Below are 23435 nucleotides of genomic sequence, written 5' to 3'. Positions count from 1 at the left end.
CACAGACCCCTAAAGCCAGTCCATGGGCCCTCCTCAAAACCTCACTGGTATCAGAGGAGCACAGAGCTTCCCTATCACCACTCCCATCCCTGGAAAAGGAATCCTTCTAATCTAAAGAACAAAGTAAACTGATGAACCAAATAAATCCAGAGACACAGAAACATGGGACACACTGATGAGTCTCAGAGGGAAGATGGGGGTGGGTGGGAAGAGAATAACCAAAGAACTTATATGCATATATGCATAGCCCATGGACACAGACAATAGTGTAATGAAGGCCTGAGTGGGGCGGGGGGATGGGACAGGCTAGAAGGGTCAATGGATTAAAAAATGGGGGGAGGGCATTGTAATACTTTCAACGATAAAGATAATTTTTCTAAAGGAATCCTATTGGTCATGTTCCTCGAGGTCTCGATGTGAGATATGAACACTTTTCTCAATGATCATATTCAGTGATGTAAAATAAATAAGCAAAATGACTAAAAATGACCCCCAAACCCAACCAGCATGCTGGGGGCATTCTGAAGACTGATGTGTACGATCAGAAGGCAGTTGGTCTCCGTGGTGACTCTGAAAAACTATCTGATCATTTTTGGTAACACTGAGCTCCTGGTGAATGCTCAGCGGGGGCGTGTGTACCAAAGCACACACAAAGAAATGTTTACCTTTGCACCAACCACTGCCTGCAGCAATTGAGCTGAAACCGGCAGTCCGCCATCCCCCGAGGGATGTAGCAGTGTGCCAAGCAGCAGGCGGTCGGGGAGAAACCAAGTCCAGGCAAGGCACCACACCACTTCCACTCATCCCGGCCCCACTGTGCCTGCCACCACAGCTCCGCATCTGGCGCCCGGTGGTCAGCTGAGCCGTACTCCCACTGTGGGAGCGCACTGACCACCAGGAGGCAGCTCCTGTGTTGAGCATCTGCCCCCTGGTGGTCAGTGTGCATCATAATGGCCAGCCAACCCATCATTCAGTCATTTGGTTGCTTAGGCTTTTATATACTGAGTGGCCAGATTATTAGGACCACCTAACGTATGTAGGCAAACTAGCCGTACACCGCATCGAATGGGATATGGAAGCCGAAGGCCTGTTCGAACACCTCTGCTGTCTGCAGTCACCAAGATAAAACGTCTCCAATTCGCACATGAACACAAGGATTGGACAGTTCAGCATTGGAAAAAAGTCATGTGGTCCGATGAATCACATTTCCAGTTGCATTATGCATAAGGCAGAGTGAGAATTTCACAGAAACAGCATGAAAACATGCACCCCACATGCATGAGTACAACCCTTCAAGCTAGTGGGGGCAGTGTTATGGTTTGGGGCAAGTATTGCTGGCATGATTTGGACCCTTTAATTCATGTGGAACAATATCTGAATAGCACAACCTACCTAAGTATCGTTGCTGATCAAGTTCACCCTGTCATGTGGATGGCGTATCCCAATGGAGATGGCTTCTTCCAACAAGACAATGCGCCTGCCACAGTGCTTGTATTGTGCAGGAGTGGTTTCAAGAACATGAGTGAGACTTTTTTTTTTTTTTGAAATTTTATTTTTTAATAAATCTTTATTGTTCAGATTATTACAATTGTTCCTCTTTTTTCCCTCCATTAATGAGGGAGATTTTACCTTGCTTAGGTGGCTCCCAAAATCACCAGATCTCAACCCAATTGAGCATTTGTGGGACGAAGTTAAAAGAGCCATCAGGCAGCTGGTTCCACAACCATCAAATCTCACAAACTGGACAGGGCTATTCATCAGGCACAGTGTCAGACTCCTTGCAACATCTTTCAACATCTCGTGGAGTCAATGCCAAGAAGAATCGCCGCAGTATTGAAGGCAAAAGGTGGCCCAACAAAGTACTGATGGGGTGGTCATAATAATCTGGCCACTCAGTGTATACAAATAGAAAGTTCACGAAACATCGAAACAACACACACACAATGTGGATGTGTACCTCCTGGCATGGAAGTTTCTCCCTAATGCTAGATGAGAAAGGTTACAAAGCAATGCACGTAGTACAATCCCATGCGTGTGCAAATCATGTACATGCGCAGAAGTAGGCTCTACACGGACGTCCGTTTATTTAAAAATATTTATTGAGATGGACTATGTGCCAACACGATTAATTTGGAAGATGTCTCTACACGGTACTACCTACCTCATGCAGAGCCCAGCACATTCACTGCCACCCCGGGTCCCGCGCGGCTCTGTGCAGCCCCACGTTCTGCATGGTGAGTGGATGAACCAAGGGCGGGAAGGACACCAGTAACACATGACACACGAACAGTCACTTCACAGGAGACAAGGTTGACGCGCGTCCTATGAGTGTGGAACTAGACCTAGCTTAGGAACACTGTGCCCCCAGCCTGCCCACATGGGGGCACTGTGGACAGCATGGGCGGACACCTGGAAACGCAGCTACTACTAGAGGACAGACACGGGCTGTGACAGTGGCGAGGGCAGCCCAAGCGTGTTTGTCGTGGAGCCACAGAGAAGGGGGTGACCGCCTGCCGGGCAGAGCGAGCGTCAGCAGGTTTCACAAGGACAAGTGTTCACACCGGTGTGAACTCCCCGCTCCTGTGCCTTCCTCCAACAAGCTCACGCTGCTTCCCAAGGAGAACTGCAACTGTCATCTCCAGATCGGAAAGACTTTTTCTCCAACCTGGAAAAGACAAAGAAAACAAATCAGTCAAATAGCAAATTGTTCAAGTTTGTTAACGCACAGCCAGTATTTCCTAGTAATAATTTAATATTGGACAGGAGAATGGCATTCGGGTGCAGAGTATTTTTAAGTGACAAATTTTTAACATAAAATTACTGTAAAGCAAAGCACAAAACAGTAATCAAGAATGAGAGCTCTAGTGGGTTTGGCTCAGTGGATAGAGCATCGGCCTGTGGACTGAAAGGTCCCAGGTTTGATTCCAGTCAAGGGCACATGCCCGGGTTGTGGGCTCAATCCCCAGTAGGAGGTGTGCAGGAGGCAGCTGATCAATGATTCCCTCTCATCATTGATGTTTCCCTCTCTCTCCCCCTCTCCCTTCCTCTCTGAAATCAATAAAAATGTATTTTTTTTAAATGAACAACGGGAAACCATGTAATACTTTTCTTTCCCCTCCTACATTAATCCCAGATCTGAAGAAGAGAATCCATTTCTCAGCGGCCTCTGAAGCGTAAGGCCTACCAGCTGCACTGTTTCACCTGTGGGAACAATGGCTCTTCGGTCCTCAAACCTCCACCTGATCAGACCATGCCCCTCACACCGCACGGCTACACACCCAGCGCCAGTGGGCACCAGGTGTGTGCCAGGCTGCACGATGGCTCAGCCCTCAGCCCCTTCTCTCCACCAGTGGCTCCCGGACACAGAGGTGGCCTCAGACGGTCTGGGTCTCCTCTCGCGGACTAGCTGTGTCACAGAGCAAACCACTTACCTCCCTGCCCCTCTGTGTCCTGTTCTGGGAATAACAGCATCCAGGGCCCAGCATGAGAATTAGAAAAATGATGCAGACAAGGCGTGGCCGTGGTGTCTGGCCAGGGCAGGGACAAGTATCCGCCACGGGGATCACCACAGACCCATCCCCAGCCCAGCACCACAACGTATGCCTTTACATTTAAATATCTTACCCTCTGCAGCGTGGGGTCCTGCCCGGAAGTGACAGACCAACTCAGAGTGACGGACATGTGCCTCCTCCACACGGGGTTCCTCTGCAGCACAATCGAGCCCGTGAGCACATCCCCTGCGTGGACGGGGACGGGCTCGTCCATCATAAACAGCACCTGCTTCCAGTGGGTGGTGCTGTAAGACACGGGGGGGAGGCGTTACTGGAGCCCCGCCCTGGGCCCTTCTCTCGGGGTTACTGCAGGGTAGACAGAGCCCCGTAAGGGCCCGGCTGCTGGACACTGCTCAGATCCCGGGAGGAGAGAGGGGGGCTCACTCTGGTGGCCCTGGGTGCTCAGGGCGCATGGCCAGACACAGGATCCCCGTATGGTGTCTATTCCCCAGCCCCTCCAAGTATCAACCCGGCCTCCACAGCCTAGCATAGCCGGTGTCCAACCCAAGTCCCCCAGCTCTTTCTCTAAGCCACTGATGCCTGTGGTTCTAGTTCCTGCAGTTAAGAAGAAACACACACTGAGGAAACTGAGTCCAATACACGCTATTTCTGTGACTGCATGCGTACGACACAACTGTGATATCGGGGGGAAACAGTAACACTCTGGGACCCTCTAAGTTCTGTAGGCTCATCCCCTGCCATGTCCTCTCCCAGGCACCCAGTGTGGCCCCAGCTCATGCCCCGCTGAGGAGACTCTGGGGCCACCTCCCTCAGCCACCATGGGGGTCTCTTTCCCTGACCCTTCAGCGAGCATGAGTCCTCTGCTGTGCCCTGCCCACCGCCACCCTGTCCCTGCTACCACCTGCGTGTAGATAACCCACCGCAGACCCGCAGGTGGAGGCGGGCGCAGGCACACAGCGCTCACCGCTGGTTCCTAAGGTGAGCACTCGCAGCCATGCCGGGCGCCCCTCCGGGAGGACTGGCTGCAGACCCAGCTCTGCAACCTCCACAGGATGCTCTGGGCAAGCTGCTCTCGGCCTCACTCATCGGGGTCCTTCAGGCCTCAATTGCTCAACCACCCCCTCCCTCGTGCCTTGCTCACTTCTAGCTGACCCTGGGCCTGAGGGGTGTCCAGGGCAGCTACTGAAAGCCCATGAAGGCAGCATTTCATTTCCATGGGCTGCTGGGTCAGCATCATGAGCAGACGTGGATTCCAAGTGTGGGCACACGTGTGCAGCCACGAAACGCTGTTGCACAAAACATGTGTCTCAAGAAGCACCTGCCTTCGGCAAAAAAGCATGCTGCTAACCATGAAGAGCTGTAGCAGCCCGGCTGTGGTGGCTCAGCAGTTGAGCGTCAACCTATGAACCAGGAGGTCACAGTTCATTTCCCGGTCAGGGCACGTGCCCAAGATGGGGGCTTGATCCCCAGTGTGGGGTGTGCAGGAGGCAGCCGATCCCTGATTCTCTCATCATTGATGTTTCTTTCTCTTTTGCCCTCTTCCTCCCTCTCTGAAATCAATATAAAAATATATTTAAAAACAAAAGCTGTAGCAACACTTGGGGCAACTGAGAAGACAAAGCTTGCTCAACCCCGAGCCCCGCTCTGTTCATCCAGGGGCCCCGGAGCAGCCTGGGGAAGCCAAGTGCAGGGACGAGTGGGGGCGCAAGACCCCAACTCACCTCCACCCAGCCTGGGCCCCGACACCCACCCACTGCACACCTGGCTCCAGGTCACAGCTCCCTGCCCAGGGAGCTGGTCTAGAGAGATTCTAAATTAGTATTCAACACTTCTAGATCTTTAAGTTCATGACTCTGTCATGCTTTTCGTCAGGCCAATAACTTGAAGACAAACCCTTTTATGCTCCACGGAGAGGCTCCGTGTGCCCACAGGAGGAGCAGACACTCACGGGTGGAACGGTCCCGTGCTCAGCACCAGCTGCGGCTCCTCCTCCTCCAGGTTCTGAAAGCGGACACTGAACCAGGCCGTGAATCCGTGCAGAGTGCCGGCTTTCTTGATATCGAAGCACAGCTCCCCTGTCATTGTCTGTGTTCAGCCAAACAGAGAGAAAACGGACATGGGTCCCTAGGCACGTGACACAGGCTACCTCCGCTCTGTCTGAGCAAGGCTCTTCCTCCGCTCGGGCACATGTCACAGATCCACCACTGCCTGTACCCCCATCTCAGCGACTAGAAACACACCTGTCACTTGCTAATCTAACTATACACATCAAAAAAACATACAGAATATCCTCCTAGGAAAGTAAATACTAACACCTGCGTTGTGAATTCAAATGAGCAGATAATCAGAAAAGGTTTCAAGCAATCTGGGCCTCATTTGCCTAATTTTGTGCCCCAAAATTTGTGAATACCTCCTCTTCTCAGTTCTTTGCATAGGAAGTTTAAGGCTGGGTCTCTACAATTGTAGCTGAAACTAATAAAACCTCAAAATTTCAGGTTGCATATTGTTTTGCCATTAAACTCCCAGTTGGGGGTTGGGGGGGAAGGTAGGTTGTGGTTCAAACATTGTCTCCCCCAAAGGGATGGTCCTGAACCTACATATGCCCTATGACAAGAGGGGGTAAGTAAAATGAAGAACTAAATTTTGTCAAGAATAGCTAAAAACACTTAGAAAAAATTTTCTGTTAAAATTCCATTATGAGCCCAGCCAATGTGGCTCAATGGTTGAGTGTTGACCTATGAATTAGGACAGTGATCAGCAAACTGCGGCTCGCGAGCCACATGCAGCTCTTTAGCCCCTTGAGTGTGGCTCTCCCACAAAATACCATGTGCGGGTACAGTGCAATTGAAACTTTGTGGCCCATGCACAGAAGTTGGTCTTCGGCTTAGGCAAGTCTATTTTAAAGAAGTGGCATTAGAACACTCAAGGGGCCAAAGAGCCGCATGTGGCTTGCAAGCCACGGTTTGCTGACCACTGAACTAGGAGATCACAGTTTGATTCCTAGTCAGGGCACATGTCCGGGTTGCAGGCTCAATCCCCAGTGTGGAGAAGCAGGCGTGCAGCCAATCAATGATTCTTTCTCATCATTGATCTTTCTCTCTCTCTCTCCCTCTCCCTTCCTCTCTGATATCAATTTAAAAAAATGGTTTTTTTTAAATTCCATCATAAAATTGGATATAATTTATTTGAATCTGAAGATGCTGATAATATTAAACATAAACATAAGTGCAGCAACAAGGCACTTTTAAAATAATGAAAGATGTTAAAGAGGTAAACTAGAAAGAAAATAATGTAAAAATATAAAAGAAAATCAGAATAGACCATAAGAAAAAAAGACTATGGGAAAATCAATAGCAAAAAGCATAAATCCGTTTCTCTGTATAACAAGTTTCACACGTGTGTGCGCCGATTACACAGCCTCACCTCCAGCTCAGCGATCTGCACCGTTCTCATGTCCAGCTGTAAAATAGTGCACGGCTCAGAGAGACAGTCTTCTGGCTTCAAAATGTGGTTGTACTTGGGCTTCGAGAAAAACTCCTTAATTGCTAAAGATCTGGGGAAAAGGTCAGAGTAATTACTCCAAGCCATCACCAACAGCTCAGGCTCGGACACACGTGACAACAGGACATGCCACTTCTCTTCTATATTAGCAGGAACTCCACTCCATTGTCTGCAGCTCTAAGAGCCCAACTCTGACCCTCCCCACAGGCCAGACAGCCTGAGTGCAGCAATGGGTCCCTCCCCCTCCCCCGCCCAGACTCTCCCCGCAGGCCAGGCAGCCTGAGTGCAGCAATAAGGCACTTTCCTTTTGCCCGCTTCACGAGGTCTGAACACACAGAAACCAACCTTCACCACACACCCAGGATACACAGGGCACAATGTGTTTTCTTTATTTTTAGAATCTATCCTATATAATAAAAGGCTAATATACAAATTGACCAAACAGCAGAATGACAGGTCACTATGACACGCACTGACCATCAGGGGGCAGATGTTCAGCACAGGAGCTGCCCCCTAGTGGTCAGTGCACTTCCACAGGGAAGCACTGCTCAGCCAGAAGCTGGACTCACGGCTGGAGAACGCAGTGAGCCTCTCCCACCACTGCAGCAGGGGGATGTCCGACTGCTGGTTTAGACCCTAATCCCTGAGGAGTCCGGACTGTGAGATGGTGCAGGCCCTCCCCCCCCCCCCCCCGCCAGGTGCATGAATGTCGGGCACCAGGCCTCAAGACTTATTATAAAAGACCTTTCATGGATCTTCTATTACACAGCAAATAAAAACATATTCCTGTTCTAGGTTATTCCTTAATAAATGCAGTGAATCAGCAGGACTGAAGGCCTGACTCTCAGGAGACACGGCTGGACCTCCTGCAGGGCCCTTTGCATGTCCTCCCCCTAACACTCCAATTCATAGGCTGACCCCTCTGTTTGCTGGTAAGTAATCAGTTATTTACCACAGAAAAGTTTCCAAAAATAAGGACAGCAGTAACTTCTGAAATAGCAAATAAAGGTAAACATTTTAATAAAGATTCCAGTATATGTACATATTTTAATAATTTTCTGATAAAAACAAGTATGCACTTATAAGGAATTAAGAATATATGGCATATTAACATAAAACTCAAATCCACACGGAATTAAGTTTTAATGTGTGGGGTGAGAAGGGACAATCACCTGTCCCAGGATAACTGGCTGCCTGCCCTCATGCCCCACCTCTTCCATAGTCCACAGCTCTGTGCAGCTTCCCATCCTATGCTGCTCATCTGTCTTTTCTGGGCGCAGGACCAAACTGCTTTAATGACCCTACCATAGATGTGAATACCTGGCAACACAGAACCTCCTCATTGCTCCTTTCATAGCCTGCCTAGCCCTTCCTGCCCATTTTTTCCTAGATGAACTACAGAACAACTGTGTCAGACCTTCCCCCTCCATTCCCTTTAGGGTCTGGGTTGAAGATGCAATGATTCAGTGTTAACTAGGAAAGATTTCATCTGTATGCATTACTGTTGTCAACCCCGAGAAGCATATACCTGCTAAGAACTCCTTGTGGTTATTTGGGCTCAAACACAGAAACAAAGTCTAGCAGTCATGCTTCCCAGGGGCCCCTCATGCACACTGCATCGTTCAGGGACAAGCAGCAGCCTCCAGCACTGTGTTCCTTCCTCTTTTCCCTTGTAAGAGAGCTCCTAGGACCGAAAGTCTACCCAAGGGCTGAAGACCTGCCCCCCTCAATGAGAGCTGTGCAATACTATTCTCATTTGTGTCTATACTGGCCAATCAGAATTCAGGGGCTGACCACTTCAGAGCAGTGCTATTTGGGCCAATCAAACTGTACAAATTTGGATTCCTCATGTACATGAAAATAGACCAATCACAAGGACAGGGCATAAGCCAACCTCCCCTGTCTCAGTGGATCGCGATGGCTGTGTTTCCCTGGTTGGCAAACTGAGCTGCAACAGGAGCTGTGCTCACAGACAAGCTGTTTCACTGAATCAAGTTTCTCCTGCACGGCACCCCAGGCTGGGGACTCCTATTGGCATGGAATTGGCAGCAGTGACCTTCAGCTGACACTTATTTCTCTTCCATTTTTTAATAAAAAACAAGAGGCACAGAGGCCCCCGTCTTGCCGTCTACTCCCCATCTGGATGTCCAGCAGGCATCCGGGCTCACCTGGTCCTTGCTACATGAATGAAGTTTCCTGCAGCTTCTGACAGATGGCCCTTCCCTAATTTCCAGGGCTTAGTTACCATGGAACTCTCAGAAGCAGCCGCCAGCTTATGTTGCCATCCTTCCCTGAGGGGGCAGCCTAGAAATGGGACGGCCTTATCAGGAAATCAAACCTGAGGCTCAACTGTGCAAGAGTGTCACATGTTAAAAACCAAGAAATCAAATGTTCTGATCCTTGAAAATGTATAGCTCTCAGTGGGAACATATATTTGTGTTTCAATGGCCCACGCATTTATAAAGGTCTTGTCCATAAACATTACGTTATTTTTCCCGTTATATTTGGGACCTTAGATTGCAACAGACAGTGCAATTCCCATCATAGCTGTTATCAGTTTAAAATGCATTAAGGGCAGCATGCAAAATGCTCAGACACATGACTAAATTTCGTTTCATGGCAAGCTCTGTAACAGAGTGCGTTACTCTGCCCTAGAAATGCCCGCAGTCCACCCTGCGGGAGGCCCGAGCGCGCCTGTGGGTGCCTGAGCCCCGGACACTCACTTGAGCGCGCTGAGGTTGAACTCGTAGGCGTTGTCCCAGAAGAGAACCTTGCTGCGGTAGTCTTTGTCGGCACTGCAGGGCACAAGGTGCAGCGCGGCCGTGGTCGGCCAGATGATCCCCCCCTCCTTCAGCCACGCATCCCGGGCGTACAGGATGGACTCAATCATGAACTCAAACTGCATGGGAGGGAGAGGCACACGGGAGACACGGTGACTGAGGCCAGTGTCTGCAGACATCCCTGCGGCATTCGCACGGTCTGGGATCGTTACAAGTTTAACCCTCAAGAGTATCACCAGCCAACACGTCTTGGAGGGTTTCTATTGTAGTACCCACACATCAAAGGTCACCTCCTATTACAGCGCGGGTTTAAGTCACATCATTTTCAGTTAGAATTTAGAACTGGGCGTGGCTAACGGCCAAACTAACCTTCACTCCCATCCCACCTCGGTCAGTCGGTCACTCAATAGTTACCACGACATGCCCACTCCATCTCACCTGGACCTGAAGCTCAGTCGCTGTCACATGTGATTTTACAAATAAAACTGGAATCATACTGCAATTACCTTTCTGTGCTTTTTTTTTTTTTTTTAGAACCAACAAACTATCACTAACTTTTCTCTATGTATATCGAGAAACTTCCTAAAGCCCGATTTTTAATGGCCATGGAGTATTCCCTTATTTAGACTGCCACAGTTATTTGTACTTTTCCCAATTTTCTTCCATTTTAAATGGTGTTGTTATACCAGATTCTTATAAAGGCATTTTTTTTTAATCAGTTAAAAATAAGACACTAGGCCAATGTTCATATATTGTAAAAACTCAATTACATCTGACCTTATAGAAAACGTCAAGATGAACCATGATTTGTGAAGGAGATCCCAGAGACCAGCCCAGCCGCTGCCCCGCCCTCACCAGCAGGCAGGTCCCCATCCACTCGGACACCAGCACGTCCACCTTCTCTGGCAGCACCACGTCCTCCACCTTCTGCTGGAACACGGTGATGATGTCGGCGAAGCCATTCTGCATGACCAGCTGCCCCGTGTGCTGGGCCATCTCGCTGGCCTCCACCGCGTACACCTGCGTGTGGCAGAGGCACCATCAGTGCACGTGCTGGCACTGCTCAGCCTGTCACCGCCTCGGCTGAGTCAGAATCTGCACCGGAGTACATGGCAAACGGCAGGGACAGCAGGAAGACAGCGTGCCGAGGGCGGAGGGGCCAGTGTGCCCACTGTTCAGAGGGAGCCCTGGGGAGGGAGCTCTAACCCCTCCTTCGGCCTAAAAGACCTGGGGCCGCACGTGAACAGAAGCCTCTGCGCCCGCCCAGGGCCGCCTGCCCCGAGGCCCCCTGGGTAAGGCCAGAGCCAACTCCTGTTCATGCAGCGGCAATCCCTAACTGACGCAGGAGGTTCTCGGCTCTCATCTGAGGACAGCCCGGCTTTTAGGATACCAGTGGCCTCTGGCATCATTTCAATCCAGGAGGGCCCTGAGCACCATGTCCTGGTTCCAACAGGATCCGAACTCGGGTGGTCCCTGCACGCAGCTCATCTGTACACTAGGAATTACATCAGCCCGTGCAAGGGACGGCGACTCTGCACAGCCCAGGCGCGCTTTAAAGACAGAGAGTGAGGTCTGCCCTGTCCCTGCCGAGTAGTCCCTGCTCAGGGTAGGGACGACATGTGGATGTGACCTACACATGTGGGATGCATGTGTTTCTCTATCCAAGGGAAATAAAATGTTTCAAAAAGCTACACACCACGTGCAGCTCATGGGGACATTTTCTATCTGTCCTATCACAGTCTGCGCTGGCTCGTTAACCGATGACATGACCTCCGACTGCTGCCTTCGTGGATACGCTGCCAACTCTGTCAACATGATGGCTGGCACGCAAAGGGCGTGTCACCGAGGCTCGTTCCGACTCACCGCCCTGGGCTGCGCATAATGTGCACAGAAGAGGCTGATGATCCCGGTCCCGCAGCCCACATCCAGAATCACTTTGTCTTTGAGGGACGCCCTGTTCTGCAGGATCACGTGGTGGTACTTCGTTGTTCGTGGCTGGTCTGTCAGCATCTCCAGGTGAAGTTTCTGCGGGAAAAGCACAGTGTGAGTCATGGCCTGTAATGAGAGCTGCACTGAGCTACGGTTTAAGGTGGAACAGGAGGGCCTAGGTTAACCCCCTCTACCCCACATATAAACACATGAGCAGTCAAAAGACCAAAATATGCCAACAGATGAAGAGTAAACAGTGAAGGAACAAACTGGAAATTTCTGGACTCTTCCAGCCTCAGTGAGGGGCATGCAGCTCCTCCTTACACCGCAAAAGAAACCATCAATAAAACAACAAGAAAGCCCACTGCATGGGAGAACATATTTGCCAACGTTATCTCTGATAAGGGTTTAATCTCCAAGATGTATAGGGAACTCAAACAACTTAACAAAAGGAAGATAAATAATCCAATCAAAAAATGGGCAAAGAACCTAAATAGACACTTTTCAAAAGAGGACTTACAGAAAACCAAGAGACATGAAAACATGCTCAAAGTCACTAATCATCCAAGAGATGCAAATCAAAACAATGGTGAGGTGCCATCTCACACCTGTCAGAATGGCTATCATCAACAAATCAACAAACAACAAGTGCTGGAGAGGATGTGAAGAAAAAGGGACCTTCATGCACTGCTGGTGGGAATGCAGACTGGTGCAGCCACTGTGGAAAACAGTATGGCATTTCCTCAAAAAAATAAAAAATGGAACTCCCATTTAGCCCAGTGATATCACTTCTAGGAATATACCCCAAGAAATCAGAAACACCAGAAAGGATATATGCACCCTATGTTCACAGCAGCACAATTTACAATAGCTAAGATTTAGGAACAGCCTAAGTGCCCATCAACAGAGGAGTGGATTAGAAAACTGTGGTACATCTACACAATGGAATACTACCGTGTTTTCCCAAAAATAAGACATTCTCCGAAAATAAGAACTAGCGCATGGAAAGATAAGACATCCCCTGAAAATAAGACCTAGCGCAACTTTGGGAGAACAAATTAATATAAGACACTGTCTTATTTTCGGGGAAACAGGGTATGTTGCTATAGAAAAGAAGAAATTCTTACCATTTGCAACAACATTGATGGAACATAGAGAGCATTATGTTAAGTGAAATAAGCCAGTCAGAGAAAGATAAATATCACATGACCTCACTCATTTGTGGAATATAATGAACAACATAAACTGATGGATAGAATCAGAGTCATAGAAGCACTGAATAGACTGTCCAACCTATGAGGGAAGGCAAGGAGTGAGGGGGTAAGAGATCAACCAAAGGACTTGTATACATGCATATGAGCATAACCAATGGACACAGGAGGGCATGTGCTGGAGGGTAGAGGAAGTCAAAGAGGGGCCAATGGGGAGAAAAGGAGACTTATGCAATATTTTAAACAATAGAGAATTTAAATTTAAAATATTGTTTCCCTTAGATGCTTTGTGATAGTAAAATAGGTACCCACACACCACTGGTGGGTGTACAATCAACAAATCTTTTGGAAGGGCGAATTGGCAAAATCCACTAAAGCAAAAAACATACACACACCCTATGAATTTACCCAATGGAAATTCTAGCAAAGTTGAGCAGTACTCGTGTAGGAGGACATCCATCACAGCACTGCTTGTCATGATAAAAAGCCATTAACTACGCACAGTCTACCAACACAATCTTTTTATAAGCAACACAATACTCTGTAGCTGATACAAAGAACAGACATTCAAAATAACATAGCTACGTGAAAAGTGTGTGTGTGGAACATTCCTTTTCTATAAATTTAAAAAAATAAAACTGATGCAGCTTAGACCTACAGGCCTCACGTGGCCCTAAAATTCTGAACACTTGTTTAACTTCAGCAGGACTTCCTTGGTGGAAGCATAAACACTGCAGCTGAGAGGACTTACAAGGTGCAGCGGCCTCTTCAGTGAGGGCACGGACTCTGGATTTCATTATGTCTTTCTTAAGAGACTGAAAGTTCTAACCATGCAGTCATGCATGGGATCCCTTCTGGGAAATGCATTATTTGGCGATTCTGTCATGTGCACATCACAGAGTGCCCTGTCACAAACCTAGATGGTACAGCCCACTGCATACCTTGGCCACATGGTACACCACCATCACATACGTGGCCCGTTGTTGACTGAAACATCATTATGTCCATTTATACCAACAGTTCTTCATTGAATTTAGCATTTTTTTATTGTGAACTATGACATACCTACAAAAAGGTTATCAAATCCAGTTACAGAGCAACCAATACTAGAACACTGCTAGCGCCCCAAATGTTCCCATCCCAGCCTCGCGGATCAGAGCCCCCGATGACCCACCGCATCCTTCAGGTCCTCAGAGGAACCAGGTCCCCAATCTCCTTCAGAGTTCCACTTCTGTGTACACTCACCATAAACAATACCTTTTAACTTTATATAATCAAATCAAACATTAACTGTTCTTTGATATATTGCTTCTTTCATTCCATATTAGGTTTATAACATTCGATCTACAAGTATCAGTTTTGATCTAGTTTTAAAATATAAATGGGGCTGTCTGGACCATAGGATTATGGGTCTTTATCCATATTGAAGAAAAAAAAATAGACTAACACGGTAGTTATATAGAGGTATTATTGTTGTTGCTATATGTCGTTTTTTTTGTATTTTTTAAATAAAATTGATAACTTTTTTTAAAATACCAAGAAAAGTTCATAATCTCATTGCTCAAATAATATCCCTAAACCAGGAATCAAATAACACTACAGTCCATGGGCCAATCCAGCCCTACCACCTGCTTTTGTATAGCCTGCAATCTAAGCATAGCTTTTACATTTTAAAATGATTTTTAAAAATCAGAAGAAGAATAGGACACATAAAAATTATGTGAAATTATAATTTCAGAGTCATCAAGTTTTCTTGAAATACAGCCCTGCTGGCTTCTTTGTGTTCTGGGGGCTGCTTTCACACGATAGCAGAGCCAAGTGGCCCGGAATCAAAGGGTGTGGCCTACAAGCCCTGCTCTAAACGGAGATGAGTGGAAGCCCAGGAATCATTTTGAAAAGTTGGAACGTGGCCAGCTGACCAGGCAGTCTGAAAGCAATACCAGAGTTCCGTAGCTGCTGAAGTACTCCTCATCCTGCCACGTGTCCTCGGGGTCACCCTCCTCCAGGTCCTTCCCCAGGTGGTTGGCTGGTATGTACCCACAGCACCCGGCGCGCTCGCCCCACCACCAGTCAGCAGTCGTTTGTCTCAGGATGAGAATCTTCTCTCCTCTCAGAAAACTGAGCTGAAAACACACATGGAGAAGTGAAAATTCAAGAAAAACATGCAGTTGTCATTTCAACTGTGACTTTGTAATAAATCCCGTATCACTGGGGCCCCAATCACAGCATTTCAAAAACAAGTCAATAGGTGTTTATACCAAGTGACAACTTATGCAAATGGCGCCAGGATTTAAGAGATTTTTGTGGCTTTATCCATCTACATGAAAGAAAAGCACAGCTTAATTGGTATTTTTTAAAAGAAAGAGTAAACATTTTCAAAAGGCTTAGGACAGAAACCCTCAACAGCCTCTCCGCTGAAACTCCGCTTTGTGATGGCCGATTACGTGGCTGGAGGCCCTGGCTAGGGAATTCCTGTTTCAAAGCAAAGAAAGCCCTGTTCGAGCAGGGATTTTTATTTTATAACCTTATTTTTCAGTAACAAGGACAGGTTCTGAATCAAGGTTGCCAAGCAGAAACTGGAGCAGGTACTTCCTCCCCCATTGCTCACACAGGCATCTCTCACATCGGGCTTGGGATCACAATTCCAATTCCCAGTTATAGGCTGGGAAGGAAGGATGGGCCACTCGCGGGCCTCAGGGGGCTCTAAACTTCTGAACGCTTCTTTAACTTTAGCGTGACTTCCTGAAAAACGTCACCTCCTTCCGACATTTCACCTAATGCCGGGCACGCTGGGGTCCACACAGCATGGGCCTGACGCACACGCTACCTGAGTCTCGTCGGCGGCAGAATAGTCCGCGATGGCCACGAACTCCTGGGGGTGCACCCCCTCCGGGAGGGGCTGCTCACAGTGGTCCACAGGCTCTTCTCCCCGCTGCCCAAAGCCAGAGAACAGGGAAATTACCATGGGCTTCTCTTTCTTTTCTTTTTCTGGGGGGCGGGGGGCGGGTGGGAGTGGAGCCTCTGGGTTATTAGGATAGTTTTACAAAGATTCAACTGACCCAAGTCTTTATCAAACAAACAATTGGGTGTCATCCTCACTAGCAGAACTGAGGGGTCTGACCTGCATTCCACCTTTACCTCTTATCTCTAGTACAAAATGATCTGCAACCTCAATAGAACATCAAAGAAAGAGGCATTTTTAGTGTCTATGAAGTGACTGACCTCTGAGCATCTGGGAAGCCTCCTGAAAATGATGCCCAGTCCCAGGAGAAGGAAGTCCTGTCTCTGCCTGTCGCACCGTGGGGACCTCATGGGGCTTGAACACAGAGCTGGAGGGGCCTCGGGGGCCTCGCTGAAGGCCTAGGGAAGGAGCTGGTGACCTGGCACCGGGTGTGGCCTCACTGGGCAGCACTGCCACTGACACATGCTGCTCAGGACCGAGAGGAAGGCCCTACCCCCCAGGGACCTGCATGCTGCCCGGCTCCACTTCACAGCGGAAGGGGCCGGCCTGGAAGACATCGCCAAAGGTGGCAGGACCTCCAACCGCGGTTCCAGGTCATGGCAGCACTCCGTCCCAGTATGTACATTTTTAAATTCTAAAGATGCCCAAAATAGGTTATAATAAGTATAAAACTGGTGCAGAAGCACAATGTTCAATTCATAATTCTTAGTGGTGTTTGCCTCTGAAGACAAAGGAAGCTGGGCCTGCGGTTGGGAAACAAACTTTATCAGTGGTTTTGTTTTATGTCCTGTATGTGTGTGGGTGTATGCTAAAGCAAACACGACAAAATGTTAACAAATTTTCACTTCTCAGCAATATGTACTTGATGTTTGCAATCTTCATTCTATAAATGTTCAAACATTTCTCAAAAGAAAAATGAGATAACCATGGAATTAAAACATTTTATGATTGCCTGCCAGTGTGGCTCAGTGGTTGAGTGTGGATCCATGAACCAGGAGGTCACGTTTCGATTCCCGGCCAGGACACCCGCTGGGGTTGCAGGCTCGATCCCCAGAAGGGGATGTGCAGGAGGCACCTAATCAGTGATTCTCTCTTATAATAGATGTTAAATAGATGTTATAATGATTCTTTCTTATAATAGATTCTCTCTCCCCCTCTTCCTCTCCCTTCTTCTCTCTGAAATCAATAAAAATATTTTTTAAATATTTTATGGGGATTAATTTTAAGAAAATGATTAATAAAATGACCCAAATATAAATAAAATTTCTATATATAAAAACTCAAGCCCTGGCCAGGCAGCTCAGTTGGTTAGACTGTCGTCCTGATACACCAAGATTGTAGATTTCATCCTCAATAAAGGAACATATAAGAAGCAACCACGAGCCGAAACCGGTTTGGCTCAGTGGATAGAGCATCGGCCTGCAGACTCAAGGGGCCAGGGTTCAATTCCGGTCAAGGGCATGAACTCTGGTTGCGGGCACATCCCTGGTAGGGGGTGTGCAAGAGGGGGCTGATCAATGTTTCTCTCTCGTCAATGTTTCTGACTTTCTATTCCTCTCCCTTCCTCACTGTAAAAAATCAATAAAATATATTTTTTTTAAAAAAGAAGCAACCATAAGTGCATAAATAGGTAGAAAAACAAACCAATGCTTCTCTCTCTCCTCTCCTCTCTTTCTATCTCTCCTCCCCACTTCTTTCTTTCTCTCAAAATCAATAAAAGTCTCTTTTTTAAAACCCTAATGAAATTACAACAACCATTAGAATGCAACAGGGGAAATGTTACACTTGACATCACAAACCTAAAATTGTTTAATTTCTTTATAAACATTATTTATTAGACAATTCATTTGGTTTTTAATTTTTCCTAATCAATATTCCTTGAAATTTAAGGTGACTTTTACTGCTAACTTGAATGAAACTATGTGTATGAGTTACACAAATCTTTTCTAATGTATCTGACCTGTTTTAACATATCATGCCTGAGACTTTCTTAACAACTAAGAAAATGTGCCTGTTTCACCAGCACAGGTACCAAAGATGGAACACTGGGTTCTTGGGAAATTTTTACAGTGCCCAATTCAGAATGTCAACCGTAGACACTGCATTTTCTGCATTTAAGCACACCATAGTTGGTGGCCATCTTCCTAAATCCAAGGAGAGCACTATCACTCCCGGCTGATCTCAGCTCTCTGACACGTTCCCAGTGTTTAAGTACAGGTTCTCCCAGACCAGAACTGAAATTACCTGAGATTCACTTCCGGGGCAGTCACCTGAAGTTGCCATAGTTCTTTTAGGATCTGCCACATAGCTGCCACTTTTAATGTTTCATTTTCCTCTCCGTTTCTACTTTAAAATAGAGGGAATGAGAAAATGACTTGTTACATCGCATAATCATTACGTTCACCTCCCTTCTATGGTCCATGACAAGGTCCTCTACCATGTACAAATAAAAATGTATGTTTAAAGAATGAGACAGAAATAAAATTTATAAATGCAGTTCTTTACAAAAACAACGGAAAATTTATGAACTTCAAAGAAATGTGTGTTTTCTTCACCAGTCTGCAAGGTGTTAATCTTACTCAGTGGCCAAACGCAGCCTGTTAGTTTCTGTCCCATCACTGGGTTGATTGAACACACAGCGCTGTAAATCTTTCCTTGGAATCCTGTTAGCTTTCCTTCCAATTAAACTTCCCTACCTGAGGCTTCAAAGTATTTCCACTAACAGGAACCAAGGTCTGCATCTTCCAAAGGCTTTTCCTTCTCATTATCAATTCTTATTTTTCCAGCGATAGTGCAGTCCATATTAGACACTGAGGGGTTTTTTTTTTTCAATTCTGTTTAAAATGCGTGCTTCACTTATCAATCAAGACCTAATAATTACATCCATGTGAGCCTAACCAGTGGTCAAGGACAACAAGGGGGTAGGGACATGCGTGGGGAGGGGTTTGGGATGGGAATGGGGGATGAAGACAAATATGTGATACCTTAATCAACAAAGAAATGTAAGCAAAAAAAGACTTAATAATTATTTTGTGACATTTAGAATTACAAATACTAATATGCATACGTTACATTTTCATTGGAAAACACTGCCCTGGGACCAGGGTGGGTCAGGGCTGGGCAGGGGGAGGGGCGGGGCCTCCTGGTGGGAGGGGCGGGGCCTGGAGAGTGGGGCGGGCCTGGCGGGCGGGGGCGGAGCCTGGGGGCGGGGTCTGGCGGGCGGGAAGACTGCCCTGAGGACCCAGGCCGAGGTGGGGCCGAGGAAGGCCAGTCCTGCAAAGGGGCGCAGGCTGCGCGCACTGTGGGATAAGTGGCCCAGGATCGTGAGGGGCAGGTGGCCGAGGAGGGGAGGCGTGACAGGTGGGGGGAGTGAAGACAGGGGGCGGGGCACAGATGCCGCCAATGGAGGAGCAAGCAGGCAAGAAAGGATGACGAGGGCTCACAGCGGGGGGCGGGGAGGATGAAAAGGGGGCGGGGACCGAGGGAAGTGGGCGTGTCACGGGGGGGCGTGGCTGGGTAAAGGGGCGTGGCGGAGGGGCGGGGCCCGGGAAGGGGCGAATGCCAGGCTGGCAGTGTGCCAACACAGCGCGAAGCGCTGAGGTCGGAAGGAGCCGGGTGGTCTCGGATGGGGCGGAGGCCCCAGGGCGCTGGCCACGCACACGCCGAGCGAAGCCCTCTCACTTGGCATGTCCTGCCCACGCGCGGCCCGGCGCCCCGAGCTGCCCACGGAAAGCCTACCTCAGCCGCGTCTCTCCGCCGAGTTCGGCGTCCACACCGCTAGCGCCGAGGGGCGGACGGCACCTAGCGGAGCGCGAGCGGGAGCCGGAGCCGCCGCCCTCAGCCCGCGCAGGCGCGGTGCGCGCACGCCGTCAGCGGGGAAAGCCCGCCCCGCGGATGCGCGTTCCCGACGCGCCCCCCGGACCCGAGGAGCGGGGCCGCGGCCTCGGCCTGCGCAGGCGCGGCGCTCTCGGGCCCCGCGTGGACCGTCCGGCCTGGGGGCGGCGCGGGGCGCGGGGCGCGGGGCTGTGCGCACGATCGGGGAGCGGGAGCGGGCCGCGGGCCGTGCTGGCCCGGGATGGAGACCCGTGGACGAGCGATGAATGGCCATCGTGTCTGGACCCGGCACTCCCGTTCTCTGCTTCTCTTGTAGTAATTCAGTTCATCTCACTGCGTGCGCTGTTAAAACTTACCAGTTAAATGACTCTCATTTGTCATTCTTTCCATCTGACAGATGGGAGCCGCGAGACTGCGTTTTGATTTCCCAAAAGGAAGTTTGAGATTAAAAGAGAAAGAGATGACGTTAGCGCGACTTCCCGATGGTCTCGGGCCGGGGGAGCTGGGAGAGGCAGCGTGCAGGGCTTCAATTCTATAAAATGAAAGGAGTAACGGAGATGGATGTTGGCGATGGGTGGACAACACGAGTGTACTTAATACACTGAACTCTACACTTAGAGCTGGCTAAAGTGGTAAATTTTATGGTATGTGTATTTAAAAAGGGACAGGGATACAAAGTACCAATATGAGGGATTAAAAAAAAATTCATTACAGATTCTGTAAATTTTTAAAAGATGATAAACATATCACAAAACTTTTGAAAAAAAATTGATAAATGCCACAGATTTCTTGAAAAACACATTACCAAAACTGAACAGGAATATTTGGGAAACTTGCATAGTTCTATATCTGTTAAAGATACTGACTTAAAAATCTTCTTACAGAGCCCTGCACAGTCCCTCCCCAGCTGGTGCACCGGTGGGGTCCCTGAGCCTGGCCTGGACGCCTCAGGGGATGTCGGAGAGGTTTCAGCCTGATCCCACAGACCACTCCCCGTGGGAGAACACCTCGCTAAGAGCAGCACCAGCAGGACTGAGTGGGCATGAGCCTGGGCAGGCAGCAGGCAGGAGCTGCAGGCAGCGTTGGGCTGCAGGTTTCAGCCCAATCCCTGCAGGCCACCCAGAGGGACCCCACCCATGCACAAATTCAGGCACTGGGGCTCTCGTATGTATATTCCAAACCAATGATAGATTAGTTATACTATTATTCCAGGCAAAGAGGAGATGAAAGCATTCAAGTCCAAATTTAGTTAAAGTAGACCTTTCTACAAGTCGGTTCTCCGAAGAGTTGGTTTAGCCAGCCAACTGCTGATGTCCAGCTGCCAGCGCTAACTGCAAGTCCCTTGTCACTAGAGCAAGACTGGAGTGGAACAAAGGCACCGGTGTTGGCGGGCAAGGTGGTCTCCTTCATAGTCCGCTGCAGTTTTCATCGCTGCTGGCACAGAATAGCCTGGCCACCCCAGGTCTTCAGAGAACTATTTGGATCAGCAAAAAAGTAACTTTTCCCAGACTGAGCACTCTCGGTCAGTCCTCACAGACTCCTCTTGGAATTAAAGTTTAAATAAGTACATCATAGTCGCTCCTCCACAATGATTTTGAGGACATCACCTTAACACAAACCCCTCAAGTAAACAAATTCACCCTTAGATCAAAACCACTTCACAAGTAGATATGAAATCATAACAAATCAATATACAACCAGAGGAAATCCTGGCTAGCACAATAAGGCAAGTAAGTCAATGACTAAGTAAAAGGAATAATTATTAGAAAGGAAAACATAATTATATACTACTAGGAATTATGCTTACTGGTTTACATGTCTTTATCTCTCATATTCTCTATTTTCTTTGGTACCTTTTTTATTTAAATCTCAAAATAAGGAACTCATTGCCACCTCCTGGATCGTTCTTGTTGGATGGAGATGGCTCAGTCTCACAGAAGCATTTTTAAGTCAAAGTGTGTGAGTCCTCATTAGTTTAACAATTTCCACACTCCTCTGATTAGGTTTTTGTTGTTGTTCCTTTAGCTTAGGGGTGTCAAACTCAATCAGAGAAGGGGCCAAAATCTAAAATCCAGCCTAAATCGCGGGCCGAATGGTTTACTGAACAGTCATAAACTGTCATTGTGATGGAAACGCAGTGGAGTGCAGTGATGACAGCGCGGTGCGGGCCACATTGCAAGGCCTGGCGGGACGGATTTGGCCCGCGGGCCTTGTGTTTGACACATGTGCTTAGCTTAATGTGGTTGAATGCTGTGTGCTATTCCGGGCCCTCCAGAGGACAAAGTTATAAAAACGTGTGATGATAACGAAGTAAATTTAAAAAAATGTTCCCATTGAGTAAAAAAAAGCAAAGAGGCTAATATAGTGATTTTTTTTTTAACTCTAAACCTGAGATGATTTTATAGCAAATGCCCAGGAGTCCTTAAAGGTTATAAAAAGCATACTCAAGTAAATGTTTGCGACTGAGTTCCACCAAATGGGGAAAGCTGGTTTTTCCTTTTGATGCCTTCTCCTGGCAGCAGTTCCCTGGGCAAGAAACCACACACACACAAAGCAAGGCTGAGGAGAGTGTGCTCCCTGTGCTCCCGGCTCCAGCTCCTTCTCAAATTTTAAAAGAAAAAACAAAAACAAAAACAAGAGCCCCGCTGTTTGGAGCTGGCCCTCACGTTGCCATGGATCCAAAGCAAACCCCGGCAGCTCCGCTCACGCTGGGCTGCCCTTCTGAGAGGGAGCAGCGATTCTGGAATGACTGGTTAGAACCCAAATGGATTCATGGAATTTGGAGTAGTGTAAAAATAATAAAACACGATACTCACAAAATACAGATACGCTATCACAATTGGCCACATTGGGGGCCTCCTGGACTCAGAGTATTCTAAATTAGCCAGTGAGTTCATTCCACACTTCTGGCCCCTCACATGCGGGCGCAGAAAGAAGTCTCTGTCCTGTTCTTTGCTTTGCTTTGCTTTCTGTACCAGGAGTTCACCTGACAGGCCCCGGTTCTGTTGTTAATCTCACCTGAGGAAACTGTTTCCATTGACTTTTAGAGAGAAAGGAAGGGAAGGGGGAAAAACAGAGAAACATCGATGTAAGAGACACACATTGATTGGTTGCCTCCCACCCCTGTCTCGACCAGGGCCAGGAGCTAGCCTGCAACCGAGGTATGTGCCCTTGACCGGAATTAAACCCATGTCCTCAGGCTGATGCTCTAACCACTGGGCAAAACCAGGTAGGCCAGGTCCAGGTTCTTTTGGTAGACAAAAGTAGTACCTTTTAAGATAACAGTGACCATTAATTGAGTGGATGAGGCACTTCACACTCATACATGTGCATATGCACACGCATGTGTGCACAATTTCTTTCACTCCACCCCCAATCCTCTGAAGGGTACCCGCTTTTCCACTTTCATGGAGGCTGAGACTGGTTAAGCCATTTGCTCAAAGTCTCTTCAGAGGCAGGATTTGAACCCAGCCCCTCGACTCCAGCCACGAGCCCTGACCCTTGGCTTCCTGCAGCTGGTAGCAGCTTTCTTTAGAACAGGAAAGACAATTGATTCTCATGGCCTCCACACTTGCAGTTTCTACAACAGAAGCCTTTGTCCCTTCTCCCACGTCTGTGGAACACAGGCGCCCTTTTCTCTCAATGGGCTTGGGCCACTGTAGCCAACCTCGTGAGCAGCTTGGTGGCGCATGGCAGTCCTTTGTGC

The 23435-nt window shown here is 48.2% G+C and overlaps 1 protein-coding gene across 9 annotated transcripts; it reads right to left on the bottom strand.

Annotated features, from left to right (window-relative positions):
- Positions 1–2079: 2079 nt before the first annotated feature.
- PRMT2 (protein arginine methyltransferase 2) lies at positions 2080–19779 on the bottom strand. Of its 9 annotated transcripts, none has more exons than XM_036446332.1 (11): positions 19634–19779; positions 18140–18238; positions 15761–15865; positions 14874–15056; positions 11657–11818; positions 10649–10813; positions 9737–9912; positions 6936–7065; positions 5461–5597; positions 3625–3796; positions 2080–2665 (listed from the first exon to the last, which is right to left on the bottom strand). In XM_036446332.1, the coding sequence occupies exons 2-11, from the start codon at positions 18176–18178 to the stop codon at positions 2633–2635; spliced, it is 1302 nt and encodes a 433-aa protein (XP_036302225.1). In that variant the 5' UTR covers positions 18179–18238; positions 19634–19779; the 3' UTR covers positions 2080–2632. The 9 variants fall into 9 exon arrangements, with proteins under 9 accessions (XP_036302225.1, XP_036302226.1, XP_036302227.1 ...); XM_036446333.1 differs by having other exon boundaries at positions 18140–18241; positions 19634–19774; XM_036446334.1 differs by lacking the exon at positions 19634–19779 and adding an exon at positions 19555–19573.
- Between the last annotated feature and the right edge of the window lie 3656 nt (positions 19780–23435).

The sequence above is a fragment of the Pipistrellus kuhlii genome, unplaced genomic scaffold (assembly GCF_014108245.1).
Source record: "Pipistrellus kuhlii isolate mPipKuh1 unplaced genomic scaffold, mPipKuh1.p scaffold_m20_p_2, whole genome shotgun sequence".
NCBI classification, from domain to species: domain Eukaryota; kingdom Metazoa; phylum Chordata; class Mammalia; order Chiroptera; family Vespertilionidae; genus Pipistrellus; species Pipistrellus kuhlii.
The sequence above is the reverse complement of the archived record's forward strand: the minus strand, read 5'-3'. Positions and strand labels throughout refer to the sequence as shown.